Below are 12,169 nucleotides of genomic sequence, written 5' to 3'. Positions count from 1 at the left end.
AACCCGTCCAGAAGACCTATACATTTTTTTTCTTTTTGATTTTTTTCATGGATTACTGAGATGCATCYGGACATCTTGTTTTTAATCACACAACTTACACACTGTTTAATAAAACCCTGCCAGGTCACCATGATTAGTCAGCACAAATAACGTTAGCTTAAATATACCTCCTCCTTGTACATCTGTAACCTGACAGATTATCACAGATTTAGGTAACCAAAGTGAACGTAAACAAATATCTGTTGTTAACTCCGGACGTGTTCGGTACATGCAGCAGCTGTTTTTGTTCCGGTGAGGATGTGAAGCGCATTGTTGTCTTTTCCGTTTAGTCAAATGTTCCCATGCTTTTTATAATTTGTTGTTTTCTGAGKTCTTTGTTTCGGCACACTTRGTCTTCTTCTAAAGRTAAATATAYCGCTMAGCAAGCATACACACGTCAACAGTGTAACTGTTAGCGGAAGCGCTAACATCGTAGCATTGTGTAACACAAAAAACYTTCCGGGCGGACGAAAGTGTGCTGATTAGAACAATACGTATTTTTTATGAAGCTTTGAGGCAGATAATTTGCCTCGAGGATTTTTTGTAATCGAATTACTCGAGGAATCGTTTCAGCCCTACATATGATTGGTCCACGTGTCTCCCGCAGGCCTTCAGATGGACCACGCCTCTCTGCTGAAGCAGTTTGAACATCTGGATCCACACAATCAAAACACTTTTGAGGCTAAAGACCTGGAGCTGCTGATTTCCACGGTACAATCCTGCAGCAGAGAAGAAACGTGACCTGAGCTCTCATTTCTTCACTTCAGGGCCTCAAAGAGTTTAAATTCAGCAACTCTTGTGTCGCCTGCTGTTTGGTTAGGCCACCAAGGACCTGGAGAACTACGACGCCGAGCGGCACGAGGAGTTCAAGCGCTACGAGATGCTGAAGGAGCACGAGAGGCGGGAGTACCTGAAGGGTCTGGACCAGGAGAAGAGGGAGAGGGAGGAGAAGAGGATGCAGGAGATGAAGGAGAAGCACAGCCAGCACCCGAAAGTTAACGCCCCAGTAAGTGACGTGTGCCTCTGTGTTAATGTTTTTATTACAAACTTAAAGTGATAATTTCTATTTCTTATTTTGACTCCTCTGAAATTCAGGGTAGTGTCAATCAGCTGAGGGAGGTTTGGGAGGAGACGGATGGGTTGGACCCCCAAGAGTTCAACCCTAAAACTTTCTTCAAGCTGCACGGTGAGTGAGGACGCTCTGCTTTTAGTTATTTTATACCGATGAGTTTTTATTTATTTTTTTGAGAAAAGCTTTTTTTCTTTGCTTCACACAGATACAAACGAAGATGGAGTTTTAGATGAGCAGGAATTAGAAGCACTTTTCACAAAAGAGGTATGCATGTTTTAATAATCTCAGACAACATCACGATTGGTTGTATTAAAAGAGCCGTTCTTCACCAGCTGGAGAAAGTCTACGACCCAAAGAACGAGGAGGATGACATGATGGAGATGGAGGAGGAAAGGCTGAGGATGAGAGAGCACGTCATGAAAAACGTGGGTCTGGTTTATCTGCTGCGCTCGTGAACATTTTCCTCACTTCTGCTTGACCGATGCAGATTTGCCGCTTGTGTTTAAAAGGTGGACACAAACAAAGACCGGCTCGTCAGCCTGSAGGAATTCCTCAAATCCACAGAGAAGAAGGAGTTCAATAATCCCAAAGACTGGGAGGTAAAGGATTAATTGATTGGAGAAATTCCAGAACGGGTCGATCTTGTGACGCTTTAATGAACAGAGATGGTTTAAAACACAAATTGTCCAAATCGGATCTGTAGTTTGATGAAATGATTTTCTTTAGTAGTAGTAGTATCCTTTATTTAACCAGGAAAATAAATCATTGACATTAAAGACCAGGGGTCGGATTTATAAAACTGGCGTACGCACAATTTGAGCCCAGAAACTTGCGTATGCCACTTTTTACACCAAGGTTGTGATTTATAAAATCCAAACTTGATGTGAAAATGTGCGGTGCCTCACGCCAGCTCTGACCCATGCGCACACTCATTTTGGAGACGTGAAACTGCGACACGGTGAAGTGAGGAATTAGAGCCACACTGTGTAATGATCACTGTCAGATATTTAATTTACCTTCAGAATCAGACTTAGATTTTTATTCATCTTTATCATCAGCTTTCTTAACAGTAATTTTTATGCTTCTGCTGCTGAGCCACGAGGACCTTTGAAATAATAATAAAAAAAACTTAAATCTTAAATAAAAGTTCCCGTGCGCAAATCCCTTCATCTGCTTCCTCCTCAGACGACCCTGATCCACAGACCTCTCCCTGACCCACAGACCCCTCCCTGACCCACAGACCCCTCCCCGATAAGAACAGCAGGACAGCAAAAGCTTTGGAAACACGCGCAGGGCGCATCCACCTCGCCAGTGTGAATGTTAAACCTTCACGTTTAAAGTCCATGTTTGTCGCGCGGGGGTGGGGGGGTCTGCCACGGATAACAGAGCAGGCATGAGGGGGAGAGGACGAYGAGAAGAGCGGTGGACTTARTTRTAYTTTTATCTGACTTARTTAATTWAATTTTTATTGTTTTTATCGTCCTGCAGGCTCTGATGGAAAATTAGTTTGAAGCTGAGTTTTTTTTATAAAAATCATTAGATTACTCTAAGGCAAAATGAGGGAAAATCTGTGTCAATTACAGACAATCTGTTCACGTGAGCAGCTGTCAGTCAGCACCTGTCATCCTCCAGACACACGACGGAGTGTGTCTGAGCCAATCACTTTTGTTGGCATTGATCAGCTGACTGATTTAAATACATCTTAACATTCATGAGGTACTTTGCATTGACTGTTTATGGTTGAGTGTGGGCGTGTGGAGGGTAGAACCTGAGGCGGGACCTCGTGCGCAAACTCTGAGGTGTGGCTGTGATTTATAAAGGAAAGGTGCGCAGAAACGTGCGTACGTACGGTTTTATAAATCAGAATCTTTTTTGGCGTACGCCATTTCCGCCTTTTGGCCGTACGTTCACTTTTAGTATGGTTTCCACGCAATCCTTTATAAATGAGACCCCTGGCCTAGACAGCAGCATAAAAATATACAACAAATCCAAATTACAAGACAAGATACACAAAACTAATAGACACCACAGAACTAAACATGAGAGCATTTACCAAGTGATCTGAGGTCTACGACGGAGTATTAGGGCCACACAACGAAAAATTTTAATTTTTTTTTTAAATTACGAGAATAAAGTCATAATAAAAAAGCATGCTTATCACTGCATTAAAATGAGGAATGTTGAGCAACTTTCTTTAGTATTGCTTAAAAATAAACAGTTAATCTTGTAGCACATTAGCATCAAATTATCGGTAGCAGGACCTGGAAATTGTGCAAATGATTATATAATAAACTGAAGCTGTAATTAATGGATGCATTGACAGATTTAGTCATCACATAGCGAATTTGGATGAAATCATATTATCTAACAGTGATCCAGGTCATCATGGACTACTTTATAAACACACACATGGCTGTACAGCAGGTGTGAGGAAAATAAGCAGGAAATGAGGAACGGAAAATGGACACGTCATGTAAGATTATGAATTTATTCTCGTATTACAACCTCGTAATAATAATAATAATAATAAATCTCGTTGTGTGGCCCTAATACTCATCTTTAAAATTGATTTTAATCGCCCCAAGGTACAGAGAGATGATAACTTTAAATCCCTCTGCGTGTTATTCCAAGTGGCAGGAGCAGAAAATCTAAAAGCCTTTTTATCAAGTTCACTTCTAACCTTTGGGACCTGCGTCATAATGATGTCCTGAGAGCACAGACCATAATGGCTGCAGGTTCTAAACAGAAATGAGCATAAATATGCAGGAAGATGCCCAAAAATGCATTTATAGATAAAAATCAGCCAGTGGGAGAGTCTGCGATCAGTCAAAGATGGACTAATAGTTTGTCTGAAACGTGGAGCACAGTGATAAACGGCATCAAAGTTTTTCCATCGCTGGGCTGAAGAGTTCATGAATAGCAGATCTCTATCATCCATCGGGGAGAAGAGCTGAGGTAACCACGTGTCTTGATAGATTCTCGTCAATCAGAATTCTTAAATATTTTTAGCACCTGACAACCCCCTGAACAGGTAACAAGCTGAAGAGGAGAGGTGGGAGCTGCTTACTAGAAAGTAGCACAGCCTTTGACTTATCTGCATTCAAAACAAGCTTAAGCTGTAGCTTTATGGCCATAAATTCTCCTTTAATAAGATTTACTTTTGACATCTTATCAAACATGCAGAGTAGGGCTGCACCTAARGATTATTTAGAATAATCTGTGCCGCACAAATGCAGAGCTATCCAGTTTAGTATCTGTTACAATTTCAACAATCGAAATTAAACAGGAATGATTTAAATCGTTTCAGTGCCTGTTTAGCTGGTGTATTTACTACGTGTTCCTGGTGTTTCCCAGACGCTGGATGCCAAACCGGCGTACACTGAGGAGGAGCTCCAGCGCTTTGAGGCGGAGCTCAGAGACAAAGAGGAAGAGCTGAAGAGGAAGGCGGAAACTCTTCGTCAGGAGCAGGAGCTGCTGAGAGAGAGGGGCAAAGCCTTGGAGGCCCAGAAAAGAGAGTACCAGCAGGTGATMATCCCTAAAAAAGAAAGCGGAGAACGAGTCAGAAATATCCAAATTCAACCTTTTTATTTTCTTCTAAATCTAGGCCGTGTTAGAAATGTCGCAGAGGCAGGAAGTGGACCGGCAGCCTCCTGCAGGTCCCAACGGACAACTCCAGTTTCAGCCACAGACAAACAAACCTGAAGGTAAATTCTCTGAAGAGGAACCAGTTCAGCAAAGCYGTTGAAGCAGTTTTCATCAACGTCCTCCTCTCTGTCTTACAGAAGTCAAAGCTCCAGCAGAAGTCCAGAACAACCTGCCAGCAGAACCTCCACAAAACCTGCCCGTTCACACTTAAAGCGCCGTCTTCTCACAGCATCAACATAAAGCCTCATTCATTTAATGACTTGTTTCTGAAAAGTGTGACGTATATTTAACTTCAGACAAACCCACTTCTTCATCCGGACATCCTGTGCTGTGTGTTCATCTCAGTGGTCTATATTAGATTAAAGATAAAAAAACACACGAGCTGTTAGTGCATGCATGTTCACGTACCTTCAGTTTCTGTGAAGCTTTTTATTCATGCAGAGTCCTCGGTGTGAAATCACAAATAAAGTTTTCATTTAAAACCACCAAATCAGGCWTTCTGGGCTCATTTGATTAAAAACTCAACCAACTTGGAGCTCATTCTCCAACGTTTTGCTCATTTTCTCTGTGATGAAGAAGGATTCAGGTGATCACATATCACTGCATCCCATCTCTACTTATTGTTAACATAAATTATTTTTGCAGCTGCTGTAGTTAAGCTTCTGAAGATGACTTGATAGAAAAAGAAATAAACTAAAAAGGATTTGCAGGAATTGGACAAATCTGTAAAAAAGAATTTATTGCTCCAATATTTTTTTTTATTGCAGCTATAAAGTCTTATTGCCAATATTTACATCACTAGTATGGTAGACCGTGTTTTTTTCACACGCTTTTTATATGATGCCAAGAATTGTAGATTTTAATTTAAACATATTTACCATTACTGGAAACTCCATTACACCCACCAGTTGCTGCCAGTTGTTTTTTTTTTATTGCACACTTTGCAAATGTTTTAGTTTTTGATACCTAAATATTTCATAAACTGATTTTATTAAAACTTGCAGAAAATAACCACTGATTGTGCGTCTGCAACTGATAATCACAACTAACCAACAGACAAAACAAAAATGTCTTTAACCTTGTATACAGTAAAGTATCTCAAAGTGATACTTGAGTAAAAGTACAATTACCATGCTACAAAATTACTTTGGTAAAAGTTAGTCTTCTCTAAGAATATTGCTTGAGTAAATGTCTTAATGTATCTGATATTTTTTGTACTTGAGTATCAAAAGTAAATTTCTGACATAAAATGTACTTAAGTAGTTAAAGTAAAAGTATTGAGTAAAAGTGAGCGGTTAGATTTTTCAAAATTGGGAAGTGAACTCCACAAAAAAATTTTTTTTTCTAAAGGCCAAAATGTTTAAAGGGCCAATATTACATGTTTCACAGGCATATATTTAAATACTACATCATAGTAAAGTATCTATGTCACCTTTAGTTGTTATTAAAATGCTGTTTTTATGTTTAAATACAAAATAAACTTATCTTCTCATCACTTGAGCTAAAATCTGGTGAGGTAGTAGCTGAGAGTCATCCGAAACACTCTGATAGTGACGTTTGCTCAAGAGTTGTCTAATGAGCAAACACACATTTTAGACATGAAAGCTTGATCAGAGTAAGAAAAGAAGTGGGGAGAGGAGARGGCAGTTCTTGGAGCGGGGTCAAAGATTAAATTTCCACCCTGCAGCATTCCCTCGGTGGTYCGTAACCGAGACACGATGGTGCAAGTGAAGTGACCTACAAACAAACCCGACTGGACCCGCAGATCAACACCACGCAGCTCACCTCTGCCTCCTCCTCGCAGGTCCTGAAGGGAAGGACGGCTCTCTGGGGGGTTTGTTGCGATGAGGTGAGCCGGGGCAGAGACCGCTGCAGACGGAGGACCGGGTCGACACCTGGAGGTGGAGGAACAGCAGGAAGGGTCATGGTCAACCTGGGGAGGTGGGACTAGCTGGAAGAACACAGGTGTGAGGTGGGCTTTGACTGCATGGACTGAGATGATCTGATTTAGAGTTTAGAGTGGATTACTTCCTGTTATTTTTTTATTTTCTAAAATTTTAGATGAAAGGGAAGTTTATTAGACTTTTAACTTGATCCTATCTTCACCTGTGAAGACATCTTTCTCTACACTGACTTTAAAGTTCACGTGACATCAATTTTTTTGCAATAAATATGAATGCTTTTTTTGGAAAGACAACATTGATAACATATTGCAAAAATAATTTACACTGCTGAGATGAACAGTTGTTGAGATATTTGCATGTGAAGCAACAGGAAGTGATGTCAAAGGGGAATGTCTGAATGTAAACAAAGCATTGTTACAAGGCTAACAACAGACTGTAGAGAAGAATCTGATGTTTCTTTAGATTATTTTGAATCACTATCAAAGAGATGGAGTCAGAGTTCAAATAATGTTTTAATTTAAAAAAAAACAGTTTCATTTCTTAAAGATTCTCCTTTGATGTCACTTCCTGTTTCACTTTGGCTGAGCCAAATCCTGAAGAAAATCTGCCAGTTATGTGACAAAATGGGTAAAATCATGAGTATTATGCTAAGTTTCTTAAACATTAAGACGATTGCTTTGACTGTTCATTAGGAATGCATAGGTATGAAAATTTTAGCCGATATCGATATCCGATATAATTATTGCTGTTATGGTCGATAACTGATATTGACCGATATTACACAAACACACAAATTATTTATATACATAAACACACAAATACATTTCTTAACAAGTCTTTTTAAGATACCATAAAAAAAACAACCAGACTGCTGAAATGGCTCTACTTCAGTTATTCCTGGCTGRGCAGCATCAGTATCACTATCATGATCAAACAGATACCACTCYACCAACCATCTCCCCTCCCAAAACAAAAACACAAAGCTTAAAAGTGGGAAATCAATATCGGGCATTAATATCAGCCCAGTTTTACTCATCGGACCGATACGATATTCTAAAAAATGACTGATATCGGTCGATARKGATGTCACTGAAGATATATCGTGCATCCCTACTTTTTGTCTTTCAGTGAGATGCACAGGCACTTTAAAGTTCCTGTGACATCAAATTTTCATAATAAATACAGTATGAATGCATTTTTGGAAAGATAACACTGATAACATATTGCAAAAAAAATAATGCGGCTGAGATGAACAGTTGTTGAGGTATTTGCCTGTGAAGTAACAGGAAGTGATGTCAAAGGGGAATGTCTGAATGTGAAAACCAGACTGTAAAGAAGAATTTGACGATTCTTTAGGTTATTTTAATTACTATCATAAAGAGATGAGCAAGAATCCGAGTTCAAATAATATTGTTTCAATAAACAAAAACCAGAGTTTTCTTTCTGGAAGAGTTCCTCTTTGATGTCATTTCCTGTTTCACTTTGTCAGAGCCAAGTTCAAAAAKAATCTGCCAGTTATGTGACATAATGGCTAAAATCATGCGCGCTACACCAAGTTTCTTAAATATAAAGATGTTTTCTTAGACTTTCTGTATTTCATGGATATGTGTTGCGACTATCAGAAGAAATATCCAGACTACATGAACCATAATCAAGTCCAAATAAATTCTTTTCATCTGTCAGTTCTTTAGTTGTGAAGTAACTAAATTTAATTGTTTTTCCCCTCCAGCATAAAAACATTATCTAGAAAACTATCTGAGTCTGAGAGATGGATAATCAAGACAAGGAGGGAGGCCCAGARGGAGGAGAGGAGGCCAGCGATGAACAGAAGCAAAGTAAAGACAAACAGAACAAGTTGGAGAAGGAAAGCAGCGAGAAGGAGGCGAGGAACGAGGTCCGCAGGGAGAACCGGCGCCCCTTGAGGAGTGGCTGGGCTCTGAGCGAGCGCCTCGRCATCAACGTTTCCGGGATGCGGTACGAGACCCAGCTCCGCACCCTCGCTCAGTTCCCCGACTCCCTGCTGGGCGACCCTCGCCGCCGCCTGCGGTACTACGACCCCCTGCGCAATGAACTGTTCTTGGACAGGAACCGCATCTGCTTCGACGCCATCCTCTACTTCTACCAGTCGGGCGGCAGGCTGCGGAGGCCCGCCAACATCCCCCTGGACATGTTCCTGGAGGAGCTGCACTTCTACGAGCTCGGAGAGGAGACCATCGACCGCTTCAAGGAGGACGAAGGCTTCCCCAAGGAGGAGGAGAGACCCTTACCCCCCAAAAAGTGGCAACAGCAAATATGGATGCTGTTCGAGTATCCGGAGTCGTCCAGCGGGGCGAGGATCATCGCCATCATCAGRGTCATGGTCATCGTCCTCTCCATCCTCATCTTCTGCTTAGAGACTCTGCCAGAGTTCAGACACGAGAAGGAGCGACGGGAGGTGAGGAGGAGGAGGAGGCTTTATCAGTGCAAGTTTGTGTGAAGAATGAAAAACAAGAGGTTAGAAAGATAAAGAGATGAGAAGAAAACAAGGTGCCTTAACTCCTCTTCTGCTTTACAGAGAGGGTAAAACCACAAAAAGATCAAAAGAAGATGAGGAAACAGCAGAGAGAGAAAGCAATAASAGCAAGTTATTCCTGGGATTATTTTAGACTAGTCATTAAATCTGATCCACTCAGACTGAAGGCAAGGAATGGAGAGGCTGAGGAGAGCCGTTAAAGGGATAGTTCAGTGTTTTGAAATGAGATAGACATCAGTCGGAGGGATCACGGCTTGGACAATTATTAGCCATGTTTCCATCCAATTTTAATTCGAATTTTGAGCAAATTTTTTAAGTTTCGCAAAAAGGAAAAAATGAAGAAATGCAAATCAGATGTGTTTCTATCAACTGGCTTGAAGCGAATCAATTAACTCAGAGGCATGTGTGTAGTAAACAGGAAGTAAAAGTCGCAAACTCGCAGGGTCCACACAGGACCATGGAAAGAAGTTATCAGGAACGTGTTGCTACTATCAGGAAAGTTGTAATTATTCTGTCATTTCAACTAGTTCTGGTGATGTTACTGCTGTCTGGAGACGTAGAGAAAAGAAATGCAATTCTCTTCACGTTACGGGAATAACTGAGAATATGCCGACAGCAGGAGGAGGTCGAGCTAACGCCATTTTTACTAAGAGTGATGTCATCAAGGAAAACACAACAAGTGAATGTTTACTAGACAGATATACACAAACAAGAATCTGTGTCACTTTCAGATTTCAGCCTTTTACTACAGTCACTGTTAGCGAATTTACACTGTTAGCTTGCCTTTTTCGAACGATAAAAAACAGAAAAAAAGGTTTTGTTTAAACACTAGCTGTGCTGCTACAGAAAGTTAGAAACCAGCAGTTTAAAACTCCCATGAGACCCAAAGCAAGGCAATGACCCTTCCCTCGTGAGAATTTCTCCTCGATTCTTGAAACGGAACTCACTCCGACAGCCGTCTACTGCAGGGAGGATACTGACTGCTCATAACCGCTTCTTACAACCCCACGTGACTCCCTCTTTACAGCAGAAAAAGCATCTAGGTCTCTCCCGAAARGCAATGTTTAAATTTAGGTTATTATTCGTACTATAAATCAAAAGTGAGGAGTTTAACGGACACCCACCGCGTGGATGATACTTTAAAAATAGTGAGACCAGTGAGAGTGAATGAAAGGATAGAAGAAGAGAAGCACGAGTGAATGCAAAGAATGAGCGTCTGTCTCACGTTACGGCTCGGAGATGTACAGAGCTATTTATAGGAGGACCCTTAGAGTGCATCAACACATAAACTAATGTCCATATTAATAAAGTCTGTGTCAGCTTTTCTGATGAAGGCTGCAGGATGAAATTAGCCGATGCGTGCTGGTGTAGCCCAGAGACAAGACAGATTTCTGGGGTTGAAGAAGCAGAAACGATCCGAGCCAGCACATGAATTTATTCTTCCTTCTCCTGTAAAAAATTAAAAAAAAAACATGCTGTATGTGATCAGAGGTTTGGACACCATCCAACCCCACAGGTTCTGATTAAATGCACCAGATGGAAATAAATAAATAGATTTTCTTAGATCCAGCAGGTCGCARGCTGTTGCTTTTTATTTGATCCAAAACAGAGCAGAATATAAGTCAGCTCTGATTTAGATCAGTTCAAGATGTGAGTCTGCATTAATGTGTTGCACTTATAAATTTGTCAAACCTCTGGATTTCACATAAAGCAACGTGCACTGTACGAGGAGAGCAAACTTATCGGTGCAGAGAAACATAAAAGCAWGAAGCTCAGTTTGCACTTTATTGGCTCGATCCAGCTGAAGCTAATTTAATCCGAACGCATCAAACCTGTAATGAATACTCCTTTCATGTACGCTGCAGTGRACACAGAGGGATGTTTTCTCAGCTGTAGGGTAGATTTGAAAACACAAATCAGCCGAATCTGAGGCAAATCACAAAAACAACAATCTGAATAAATGTGCAATACGGCGTGACAAGACTAGAAGTTACACGACCACCAACTAAATCAACAACTCTGCCTGAACTGGAGCTTTTTATCCACCAGCATTGAGGAGAAAATTCCCTGCAAAGCYTTCAGACTCTTGTAGTAACTTCATCTATCTTGTTAAAAGGCACTAATGTTATCTCAGATGCAGATAAAAACAAACGGCCGTGTTAAACGAAGTYCCAGATGCCTGTAACACAAGCCGGAGTCACATGAACGTGAGGTTTATTTGTGAGTTTAAATATAGAGAAAGTGATTTATATTAAAGTCTGATGGGGAAAAAAATTAAAGKTGGGGGAGTGAAAAAGGAGAGGAGAGAAAAAGTTAACACGGTATCACAGATGTCACAGTTTCCTGAGGACAGATGTCGGGCTGCAGACGTGTTTTCTCTGCTGTAAACATCGTCTCCATGGAGATATTTTAAATRGGTACAACTTTTCTGTCGCCTCGTTTTGTTTTTCAACTCATGTTTCAGAAATAAGAAGCTCAAATGACCAAAATAAATTGTGAATGCAGAAAGTTGAATGACTTTCCTAAAAATAGCTTGATAATGATCATTTTAACTAGTTAAAATGAGGAGAAGCTAAAATCATCAAGATAATATCCAAAAACTAAACTGTAACTAATTAAAATTAGCATAATCATAGCTAAAAGCTAAGAATAGCAAGACAGCAAATGCAAGTTAAATTCAGCAAAACAGTGGCTAAAGCAGTGGTTCTCAATTCCAGTCCCCATGACCCACTATCCTGCATGTTTTAGTTGTTTCCCTGCTCTTCAGCGGGTCTTTAAGTTCTGCAGAAGCCTGTCAATCACTTGTTCATTTAAATCAGGTGTGCCAAAGCAGYGAAACAYCTYAAACATGCAGGATAGTGGGTCYCAAGGACCGGAAATCATAGCAAAACATTAAAATGAGAACAAGCTAAATAAAACTTAAAAGTAGTTTGGCTTATTTATTTCAATCATGAATTGAAATGAGTACAAAACAGCAAGTCATCCAATATTAAAAAA

At 40.4% G+C, this 12,169-nt stretch overlaps 2 protein-coding genes across 3 annotated transcripts in view; both read left to right on the top strand.

Moving 5' to 3' along the window:
- nucb1 (nucleobindin 1) overlaps positions 1-5,246 on the top strand; it is an 8,528-nt gene extending 3,282 nt beyond the window's left edge. Inside the window, exons 5-13 of the mRNA XM_014018777.1 lie at positions 647-750; positions 860-1,045; positions 1,135-1,225; positions 1,317-1,375; positions 1,444-1,536; positions 1,621-1,710; positions 4,466-4,636; positions 4,716-4,815; positions 4,894-5,246. Coding sequence (XP_013874231.1) covers positions 647-750; positions 860-1,045; positions 1,135-1,225; positions 1,317-1,375; positions 1,444-1,536; positions 1,621-1,710; positions 4,466-4,636; positions 4,716-4,815; positions 4,894-4,967 — 968 coding nt within the window. The 3' untranslated portion in view covers positions 4,968-5,246. The remainder of the gene's footprint in view (positions 1-646; positions 751-859; positions 1,046-1,134; positions 1,226-1,316; positions 1,376-1,443; positions 1,537-1,620; positions 1,711-4,465; positions 4,637-4,715; positions 4,816-4,893) is intronic.
- A 1,319-nt stretch (positions 5,247-6,565) lies between these two features.
- Positions 6,566-12,169, top strand: part of kcna7 (potassium voltage-gated channel, shaker-related subfamily, member 7) — an 8,161-nt gene continuing 2,557 nt past the window's right edge. Inside the window, exons 1-2 of one of the 2 annotated variants that reach the window (XM_014018774.1) lie at positions 6,566-6,721; positions 8,390-9,094. In XM_014018774.1, the coding sequence (XP_013874228.1) occupies positions 8,429-9,094 (666 nt within the window). In that variant the 5' untranslated portion in view covers positions 6,566-6,721; positions 8,390-8,428. Of the gene's footprint in view, positions 6,729-8,389; positions 9,095-12,169 lie in introns of both variants that reach the window. The other variant, XM_014018773.1, reaches the window with a different exon arrangement.

This window comes from Austrofundulus limnaeus, unplaced genomic scaffold, assembly GCF_001266775.1.
Source record: "Austrofundulus limnaeus strain Quisiro unplaced genomic scaffold, Austrofundulus_limnaeus-1.0 Scaffold201, whole genome shotgun sequence".
NCBI classification, from domain to species: Eukaryota; Metazoa; Chordata; class Actinopteri; order Cyprinodontiformes; family Rivulidae; genus Austrofundulus; species Austrofundulus limnaeus.
This window is presented reverse-complemented; position numbering and strand designations above follow the sequence as displayed.